We start from the raw sequence: 11,322 nt of genomic DNA, 5'->3' as shown, positions 1-11,322 counted from the left end.
GGCTGGTTTTTTCGTGACTCGTATGACGGCCATTCTGCAGAACGCCACGATTGTTCGCGTTTAGTCTCTACATGTCCGAGCCTGTCCTAGCAGCATTGGAAGATTGACCGCCCTACTCTAAAAAGAAATAGGAAGCGGGGTCGGCCCCTACTACTCTTTTCTAGACTTTACTTTGCTTTATAGTGATACCATCTCGTATCCTCCGGAGTCGGGCCCGTCCAACCCATGACGACTGGACTATACCCGTCTGATACTCTCTCTCGTTCAGACGGATCCGGCTTCTCAAGATCTTTATTTCAGCACAGCACTTCACCGCCAACGTCTTAATGACTGTCAATCTAGGGGTTTTCTTGACGGGATGCAACCCATCTCGTCCCTATAAGCTGTGCACCCAAACGGCCTTAACGAGGCCACTCACGTGGACATATAGATCGGACTTTAAACTTTTAAACCTTCAAAATTGTATGTAGAAATGACTTTCTTTTTTAATATTATTAAATAGTCCGATCCTCTCTTCTTTCTCTTATTTATTTTTGAGCTGTCCTTCTAAAATGCTCCAAATTATATAAATATTCGGCCGAGCAGTCAATTCTTGTTATTTTTGGCTTGTAACCTTTTATTTAATCTTTTTTTTTTTTAATTCTATTAAAATTCTGCCCATTTTCAACTCCCCCCCCCCCTCCCACCCCCCCCCCCCCCCCCCCCCCCCCGATCCCGAGTCAGGCCACCGATCTTTTCGGAGGCAGGACTCGTGATGGGCGTGTTCGAAACCCTAGTGGTATATGGGCACCTTAAATTAGTCATCTGTCTACAAACATGAAACCGGCCAAGCATACGACGAACTGCTCTCGTCACGAGTTTTACAGACACGAAACCGGCCGAACACACGGCATACTTCTCTCGTCACGAGTCTCACAGTCACGGAATCGGCCGAACACACGGCATACTTCTCTTATCACGAGTCTCACAGTCACGGAACCGGCCAAACACACTGCATACTGCTCTCGTCACGAGTCTCACAGTCACGGAACCGGCCGAACACACGGCGTACTGTTCCAGCCAGATTACTGTCAGTAAGACTGGACGGTTTTATTAGAAGAATAAAATGCTGCAGAGCTTTAAATAAATAAAAAAACACATTAAAAAACCCCAATCCGTGCATTTATTGCAATCACCGTCGCAGATAAACTGAAAGACGAGTTTTAATATGGATACTGATTAATCAGATTTATAACGTCAGTTTGATTGATATCGACTTGATTTACGTAACGATAAAAATCACTGTTCTCCCATACCCCAGTAACAAAACAACGAATGGAGTTATTTATTGCGATATTATAAGAATGAATTAATTGTCCCAAAAAGGCAGCGTGCTTGAACCTTAATTGGATATAGGCACATCACATACTATAAAAGGAGAAAAAAAACAAATATTTTTTTTTTTTTTTGTTTTAACGACACCACTAGAGCACACTGATTTGTTAATATTGGATGTCAAACATATGGTCATTTTGACAAAGTCATAGAGAGGAAACCCGCTACATTTTTCCATTACTAGCATGGGATATTTTACATGCACCATCCCACAGACAGGACTGTACACACCACTGCCTTTGATATACCAGTCGTGGTGCACTGGCTGGAACGAGAAATAGACCAATGGGCCCACCGATGGGGATCGATCCCAACCCGACCGCGCATCAAGCGAACGCTTTACCATTGGGATACGTCCCGCCCCTATACAAAAGAAATGAATGTTTAACATCTCAACATCCCTGGAGGGTAGAATTAAACACAAAAACACCCACGGATTACACTAAGTTGATGTAGTTGACATTTCCAGTGTTCTGCAAATGGGATATCAAAAGCCGTGGTATGTTCTAATCTGTATGGGATTTTTAGTAGCAGTAGTCCATTCAACAACAACGAGTTTCTTTAGCTGATAAAAAGATTAAACTATGGTCTATTACCGCCGCCACCACCATCATCATCAGTACCACCATCAAAATCAACATCAGTATCGTCATCATTATCACCATCATCATCAGCAGCAAAATCAGTATCATCATCATCATCACCACCATCAGTACCACCATCAAAATCAACATCATCATCAACAAATACAACAAAATCAGTATCAGTATCATCATCATCATCAGTACCACCATCATCAAAATCAATATCAGCATCATCATCACCAACATTATTCATCATCAGTATCATCATCATCATCATCATTATTGTCATCAAAAGTATCGCCATCATTAATATTATCATCATCATTCTTGCGATTAAAAGTATGTAATATTTCAAGTCCACATATAATATACACTTAGTATACCACCATAACAACTCTATTTCGGCATGAAAATAACAATTAAAAACAAATTATGTTATTTAGACAACAAACCTTTTTAAATTGCCAAACGAGTAGGTTTTCGCAGTCCTTTTTTAAAAATCAGTACAGAAAATAACCTCTCTAAACCAGATACCTCTAAAAACCGGACAGTTTACTTGGTCCCAATGGTGTCCGGTTTAGAGGGGTTTCACTGTACAATGTATTAAGTATCAGACAATCGTGGCATTTTGTTTTTTCTTCATCCAATTTGATTTTGTCTAGAATGTTTGTGATATCAGCCCCAGATTATAGTGCCACATCAAATATTCCATTTGTTTTAATTAAAAGCACTTTCCTTTTTGATGATCTATGGAGCTATATAACAGACCATTAACTTAATCAAAATATAAGAGATAGTTCGAGATAACCAAAACAAAAGTCCAGTCTTCATGACAGATAAAAAAAAAGGATCTAGAAAATGTTTACTTAAACATCGGTGTATGTAAAATATGTTTTGGTGAATACAAATTAAAACAGCAACACATCTTCTAATGTGTGGTTGGAAACCATTTAATTTAATCTGATGAACTTGTACATCGTTGTTGATTGATTTATTTTTCATTTGATTGTCGTGTTTATACTCTCTCTCACACACACGCACGCACGCATATGCGTGCGTGCGTGTATATATATTATATTATATATATACACACACACACACATACACACACACACATATAGATATATATATACAGACAGACAGACAGACAGACAGACAGACAGACATACATACATACATACATACATACATACATACATACAGACAGACAGACATGGATGTCTGGGTAGCTCAAAGCTCATCGTGATTAGTTTGCGGGCGATTCGGTGCCATGGGTTTGAGTCCCAGCAACGGCATGGGACAATTTGTGAGGCCAGAAAGGATTTAATTATCCCCTGCGCCAGTGCGTTAATATCTATGTATGTAATATTCAACCTCGACATACATATAGATATTCGTGCATCAATACATACATACATACACACACACACACACACACACACACACACACACACACACACACACACACACACACACACACACACACACACACACATACATACATACATACATACATGTACACACCAGCATTTATGACTAATTTTACTTGTAGAATGCAGTAAATTGCATTTTAGAATATATAGTTTTCAAAATGTCCGGGCAGCATACCCTCCAACCTTCTAAAAAAAAAACTTGACAGATTCACCCATTCAGAATCAATCAACTCCTCCAATGTTCATTTCCTTACGTCATGGCTGAATGTGAATATTATGAGAGTAGGCACAGATCTGTAGGAGTACATTTTAAATCAGAGAGTATGTGTTTGTGGGAGGGGGTGGGGGTTGGTAACTGAACATGCCTTCTTAAGCTAATTTTGTTTTTCATTAGACCAGCATGCATGTGAGCCGAAGAAATTGTCGTCTCAAACATTAAGGGCCGAATTTACAAAACCTGTATTTACAACGCTTAAACATCTGCGTTTAACAACAAAACCTGTTTTAGACTTACACGCGTGTAACCACATGTACTTGCAACGCTTAAACATCTGCGTTTAACAACAAAACCTGTTTTAGACTTACACGCGTGTAACCACAAAACCTGTTTTAGACTTACACGCGTGTAACCAGATGTATTTACAACGCTTAAACATCTGCGTTTAACAACAAAACCTGTTTTAGACTAACACCTGTTTTAGACTTACACGCGTGTAACCACATGTATTTACAACGCTTAAACATCTGCGTTTAACAACAAAACCTGTTTTAGACTTACACGTGTGTAACCACATAAATTTACAACGCTTAAACACCTGCGTTTAACAACAAAACCTCTTTTAGACTTACACGTGTGTAACCACATGTATTTACAACGCTTAAACACCTGCGTTTAACAACAAACCTGTTTTAGACTTACACGTGTGTAACCACATGTATTTACAAAACCTGTTTTAGACTTACACGTGTGTAACCACATACATTTACAACGCTTAAACACCTGCGTTTAACAACAAAACCTGTTTTAGACTTACACGTGTGTAACCACATGTATTTACAACGCTTAAACATCTGCGTTTAACAAAAAAACCTGTTTTAGACTTACACGTATGTAACCACATGTATTTACAACGCTTAAACATCTGCGTTTAACAAAAAAAACCTGTTTTAGACTTACACGTATGTAACCACATGTATTTACAAAACCTGTTTTAGACTTACACGTATGTAACCACATGTATTTACAACGCTTAAACATCTGCGTTTAACAACAAAACAGGCTTTGTTAATTCGGCCCTACATTTCTATGTTGTACATTAATGCTCATTAGTTGTAATCCTTGTAAAATCAGTAATTATGCGTTTTCAACCTTAGTAAGTAACTGGTAATAATGCAAATAAGAATAAACGTCGTTATCAAAATTCGAGCATTTTTGTTTAAAACCTCTAAATTCGGGCAAAAATCAGCCTGCCACCCCCCCCCCCCCCCCCCCCCCCACACACACACAAAAATGGAAGCTCGTATGCCTATGTGTTTGTATAATCTCTAACAAAATGTCGGTTCTGCAGAAAACGTTTTAAAGTTTGTTTTGTTTAACGACACTACTAGAGCATATTGTTTAATTAATCATCGGCTATTGGATGTCAATCATTTGGTAATTCGCTAAATTTGTTTCATTAGTAGCAAGGGATCTTTTACATGCACTTTCCCACAGACAGAAAAGCCTTTGTCCAGTCGTGGTGCACTGCTTGCAAAGAGAAAAACTCTAATCAGTTGGATGGATCCACCGAGGTGATTCGATCCTGCGACGCAAGCACCTCAGGCGAGCGCTCAACTGACTGAGCTAAATCCCGCCCCTGCAGGAAAAATTATGTTAAAAACTGATGTAAAACGTTTAGTTGCCTTGTTTGACGCGAGCGGTCCGTGGCGGTACGAAACAATTAACAGCCCGGTTAATACGCTTGACACGCAAATTCCATTTGCCTGTAATCCGTATAAGTATACGTATATGCGTAATCAGTAATGCATACTCCGTAGCAATCACCAAACAGGTCGAGTAGATTCCATTTCTGCGAATTACGGACAAATGGATATTTGCGCCTAAGCGATAAACACGTATAAACTAAATGTAAGTTACAAAGTTTACTTTTAAATAAGTAAAACATGATTTAAAAAAAGAAGAAGATAATTACACTGGGAATTAGAAGTGTGTGTGCGAGAGTGGGTAGGTAGTGTGTGTGTGTGTGTGTGTGTGTGTGTGTGTGTGTCTGTGTGCGTGCGTGCGTGCATGTGTGTGTGTGTGTGTTAGGGGGATCACCATTATTTTCGAACTCATACGATACTTAGAATTAGATTAGATTATGTGCACATCTATAGAGCTCAATAACCTTGGGGGGGGGGGGGGGGGGGGAGTGTTTTATTTAACGACGCACTCAACACGGTTATTTACGGTTATATGGCGTCAGACATACGGTTAAGGACCACACAGATTTTGAGAGGAAACCCGCTGTCGCCACTACATGGGCTACTCTTCCGATTGGCAGCAAGGGATCTTTTATTTGCGCTTCCCACAGGCAGGATAGCACAAACCATGGCTTTGTTGAACCAGTTATGGATCACTGGTCGGTGCAAGTGGTTTACACCTACCCATTGAGCCTTGCGGAGCACTCACTCGGGGTTTGGAGTCGGTATCTGGATTTAAAATCCCATGCCTCGACTGGGATCCGAACCCAGTACCTACCAGCCTGTAGACCGATGGCCTGCCACGACGCCACCGAGGCCGGTAACCCTTGGAAAATGTTAAAGGGAGCAAATAATTAAAAACATAATGTCATTTAACTGAGCTCTAAACTATTTACCTGTGTTATATGTTTATTATCATTATTCACTTTATGATAAGGGGGCGGGTTGTAGCTCAGTGGTAAAGCGTTCGCTTGATGCGCGGTAGGTCTAGGATCGACCCCCGTTGGTGGGCCCATTGGGCTATTTCTCGCTCCAGCCAGTGCACCACGACTGGTATATCAAAGGTCGTGGTATGTGTTATCCTGTCTGTGGGATGGTGCATATAAAAGATCCCTTGCTGCTAATCGAAAAGAGTAGCTTATAAAGTGGCGACATCGAGTTTCCTCTCTCAATATCTCTGTGGTCCTTAACCATATGTCCGACGACATATAACCCTAAATAAAATGTTTTGAGCGTGTCCGTTAAATAAAACGTTTTCTTTCTTCCTTCTTTATAATAAACCCCTCTTTCCACTGCTACTTCGTACATACCTTTTGTAGATACATAATGAGGAGCTGTCAAACTTAAAGGTGCACACCCTAGTTTTAACCCGTAAAAAATGGACACTAATTTAAGTTAATTTACAAACCTGTAACTCGTTTGGATAAAATTACAATAGAATGAAAGTTGAGTCTGTGGCGTTAAAACGGGAAATATACTTAAAAATAGACCAGAACTCGAATCAATAAACCGCTTCTTCTCAGACGCACGCGCGTTATTAAAAAATATGAAAAATACATTTTTTGTTTTTTTGTATTAGAGTAGAGTAGAATTAGAGATGAGTAGAATCACTTCGGTTCTACGGAAATAGATACTCTAAAGAGTAAAATATAAGTCATGTTTGATTTCAGTGATCATAAACAGCTCTAATAGTGAAACATATGCTGTAGTGTTTAAAAACTAGGGTCTGTCTCTTGAAGGCAATAAACACTTGTTAACCTATTAACTATTACGTTAATTTTATTGAATGCATGACATTTCTCTTGTATTAGGTTGTAAACATTACCTTCATTTTACTTGATTTGTGACAATTATCCAGTTTTAGTTTGCAAACATTACATTGTTGTTGTGGGTTTGGGTTTTTTGTGGGGTTTTTTTTTTTTGGGGGGGGGGGGGGGGTTTACTGGATACGTCACATTTCTTTGATACATGACAATTCTCCGGTTTTAGGTTGTAAACATCACGTTTTTCACTGGATACGTGATAGTTCTCCAGTTTTAAGTAGTAAACAATTACATTACGTTCTTTTACTGGATACGTGACAGTTATCGAATATTAGATTGTAGCATCACGTTCAGTCTTAATGGATATGTAGCTATAATAATTGATAATTTTGTTTTAGAAAAAAAAAAAGATATCAAAACGAACACAATATTTCGTTCGTGCATTATATACCAAGCCCGTAATAACTACTTGAGAACCACACAATTTAATTTTTATCCTACAAAAAAACACAAAAAAACATAAATAATAATAATAATAATAATAATTAACCAGCTATTTTGTTATCTAAATGCTAGAAACTTGGGTTTGAGGCCACCCAAAACATACCTATAGGGCCTGCGTGCGGGCATTACAAAAGAGAAATTGCCTTCTAGATGCCTTGAGAAAAAAAGACAAAAACAGTAATGTAGGGAACCGTATCGTAAAAAAAACACACAAAATGAATGATATTAAAACGAACAAAACTAGTATTGCATTCATAATCGTATCTCTGTACAAACAAAGACACCTACATTGAGAACACATACTAGATAAAGTAAGTTAATTGTGTTTAATGACTCCACTAGAGCAGATTGATTTATTCATCATCAGTTATGGGATGTCAAACATTTGGTAATTCACAGAAAACCCGCAACATTTTTCAAATAGCAATAAAAAGTGATATTAAAATGGACAACATAGTTATCACATTTAAAATCATATCTGTGTACAAACAAAAACGCCTATCTTGTAGGTATCTAATAAGAACGCACAAAAGCCTGTATTGTATGAAATAAAAAGTGATATCAAAATGGACAACGTAGTTATCACATGTAAAATCGTATCTGTGTACAAACAAAAGGCACCTACCTTGTAGGTATCTAATAAGAACGCACAAAAGCCTGTATTGTATGAAATAAAAAGTGATATCAAAATGGACAACGAAGTTATCACATGTAAAATCATATCTGTGTACAAACAAAAGGCGCCTACCTTGTAGGTATGTAATAAGAACGCACAAAAGCCTGTATTGTATGAAATAAAAAGGGATATCAAAATGGACAACGTAGTTATCACATGTAAAATCGTATATGTGTACAAACAAAAGGCACCTACCTTATAGGTATTTGATAAGAACGTAAAAAAGCCTGTATTGTATGAGACAAACAGCGGTATCAAAATGGACAACATGGTTATCACATGTCAAATCGTATCTGTGTACAATAAGAACGCACGATAAAGAGTGATATCAAAACGGACAAAACAAGTTATCACATGTAAAATCGTATCTGTGTATAAACAAAAGGTATATTTTTGTAGGTATTTGATAAGAACGCACAAATGCCTGTATTGTATGAAATAAAAAGTGATATCAAAACGGACAACATGGTTATCACATGTAAACTCGTATCTGTGTACAAACAAAAAATCGCCTACCTTGTAGGTATCTGATGAGCACGCACATGACCTCCCCAAAGACGAAGTCCTGCAGTAGTAGCGGCACGAGCGTGAAGGGCATGCAGAAGACGGCGAGCAGGAGGTCGCTGAGGGCGAGGTTGAGGAGGAACATGTTGGTGATGGTCCTCATCTGGCGGTGTCGCACCAGCGTCATGACCACCAGCGAGTTGCCCACCACCGACAGCAGGAAGATGACGGCGTAGGGCACGCAGATCCCCACGGCCAGGCCACGCGTCTGCACGTGCAGGTCCGTGCAGCTGTTGAAACGAGGGTCGGCCATGATGACGTCCATGTCGAACTTCGTCAGTTCGGTCAGCTGCGAGATGTTCGTGCAGAACTCATCGGCGTCGCACGCGCTGCAGTTGAAGAAGCGCTCGGCCATGCTGACGTCGCCGCTAACTTTTCCACTGGTGAACTGCGCGACGAGATCGGCGCTACCAGCGTCTCCCGAACAGTGGATGAAATCTCTGTGAGCATATGCTTACAGTGAGTGAGTGAGTGAGTGAGCCGTATTGATCACGAGTCGTTTTAGAAGCGCCACGTCCGCAGCCGATTACACTCACACCCCTCGCGACGTACACAATAGGTAATAATGGCACGCCCCCCAGGACACGAGATAATTATTGAGACAAAAATCACGACAGAGTGAAACGAGCGGTGGTGCGTCTCGCAAACTGCCGCCGTCTTACAGAGTTTACTAGTCTCTACACCACAGAACCGTTCTTTGGGTAATTCCAACAATGGTTATGGGCAAATTGGATGAGAATCCACACTGTTGGCGCCAACACTTTTGTAACAAAAAAGTCCTTTAACTATTAGAGCTGATATAAAAACAGAAAAGTGCACAACTCAACACAAAGGACAGAGCGTGAACATAGCAGTTGTATCGAACAAACTAAAATGAACTCGAGGCAGTAGAATTCTAAACGACAGCCGGTATTCTTGATGGAAGAATTCCTCCATTGGTTATGGCCAAAGCGGGCGGGCGGGCAGAAATTCATACTATTACCACCAACACTTTTTGTTGTAACAAAAGATCGTTTCGATGTTTATCTCTCATATAAAAAAACAGGAAAGTGTACAATTACGCAAAAAAATCCACACAAGAGATATTTAAAGGTTTATCAGCATAGGGAAAAACAGAAGACCTCTGCAGAAGCAATCAATTTAATGGACAGCCCAGGTTGTGAATTTCGGTGTTGATACGTTTCCAAATTAAGTGGCAGTCGGATAAACCTATCACAACAGCGTTAGCGCAGACCATTTTGGTTTTTATAAAAGATAAACGCTGAGTTGGAAACAAATGAGCCAACCCCCCCAACCAACAAGGTATGATGTGCCACTTCCTGCGAGTCTGTCAGGCCGTGTCTGTGTGATTGTTTACGTTGGTGAGGTGTTTCTGGTTTTCGCAGTAAGACAGGTACCAGGTAATAGAATTAGCGTGAATGGCAGACCGCGATCGTTACGTTTATACCTGTCGGCGGGTCTTGATGTGGTAATGGGGGGCAGCACGTCGCTTGTACTCTGTTAGTGAGAAGTTGGAAGCGTGTAACAGATGTGTAAATACACCTCTACCTATAACCACTGAAGGGGCGAGACGTAGCCCAGTGGTAAAGCGCTCGCTTGATGCGTGGTCGGTTTGGGATCGATCCCCGTCAGTGGGCCCATTGGGTTATTTCTCGCTCCAGCCAGTACACCACGACTGGTACATCAAAGGCCGTGGTATGTGCTATCCTGCCTATGGGATAATGCATATAAATGATCCCTTGCTGCTAATCGAAAAGAGTAGTCCATGAAGTGGCAACAGCGGATGTCCTCTCTGAATATCTGTGTGGTCCTTAACCGTATGTCCGACGCTATGTAACGTAAATAAAATGTATTGAGTGCGTCGTTAAATAAAACATTTCCTTTCCTTTCCTATAACCACTGAAAGGGGCTTCACTTTTACAATAATTTGACCACTATTTCTGAAGAAAACCCCCCACATACAGTCCCTGGCTTAAGACATTCTATACACTCCTGTGTGCGATTATTGAGCCGTGCCTTGTTTACGGAAGTTGTCCAAAGTTTTTTTAGCGCCTGTTGGGGCCCATTTTGTAATAAACTACCCATTTTGTAATAAAAAAGACCCATTTTGTAATAAGTACCCATTTTGTAATAATAAAAGACCCATTTTGTAATAAAACTAGGTGTCTATTTTGTAATAAAATTGGACCCATTTTGTAATAAAAATAGATATCCATTTTGTAATAAAAAATAGATACCCATTATGCGTGGACGTATAGACAGACATGGAATACCCCTTTTGATATACTGGGGTGATATTTAGCTCGCCTGGTGTTCTTAGTTCGCAGGGTCGAACCTTCTCGGCGGACCTGGCTATCATTATTTTTGTTCCGTTCCAACCAGTGCCGCACGATTGGTATACCAAAGACCGTGGCATGTATTGTGCTGTTTATAAATAGGAAAGTGCATATAAAATATCCCTT

At 39.9% G+C, this 11,322-nt stretch overlaps 1 protein-coding gene across 1 annotated transcript; it reads right to left on the bottom strand.

Annotated features, from left to right (window-relative positions):
• Positions 1–918: 918 nt before the first annotated feature.
• Positions 919–9,215, bottom strand: LOC121374755 (gastrin/cholecystokinin type B receptor-like). Its single transcript, XM_041501863.1, has 2 exons — positions 8,813–9,215; positions 919–1,067 (listed from the first exon to the last, which is right to left on the bottom strand). Exons 1-2 carry the CDS (start codon positions 9,213–9,215, stop codon positions 919–921), a joined length of 552 nt encoding a protein of 183 aa, XP_041357797.1.
• Positions 9,216–11,322: the final 2,107 nt, after the last annotated feature.

This window comes from Gigantopelta aegis, chromosome 6, assembly GCF_016097555.1.
Source record: "Gigantopelta aegis isolate Gae_Host chromosome 6, Gae_host_genome, whole genome shotgun sequence".
NCBI lineage: Eukaryota > Metazoa > Mollusca > Gastropoda > Neomphalida > Peltospiridae > Gigantopelta > Gigantopelta aegis.
Note: the sequence above shows the minus strand (reverse complement) of the source record. Positions and strands in the feature narration are given on the sequence as shown.

Excerpts from the sequence above, each read along its gene's own strand:
- LOC121374755 (XM_041501863.1), bottom strand. The coding sequence starts at position 9,215 with ATGGCCGAGCGCTTCTTCAACTGCAGCGCGTGCGACGCCGATGAGTTC. Across the intron at positions 1,068-8,812 it reads GCTCATCAGATACCTACAAG|TAATCTGGCTGGAACAGTAC; the intron begins GTAGGCGATTTT and ends TCTTACTGACAG.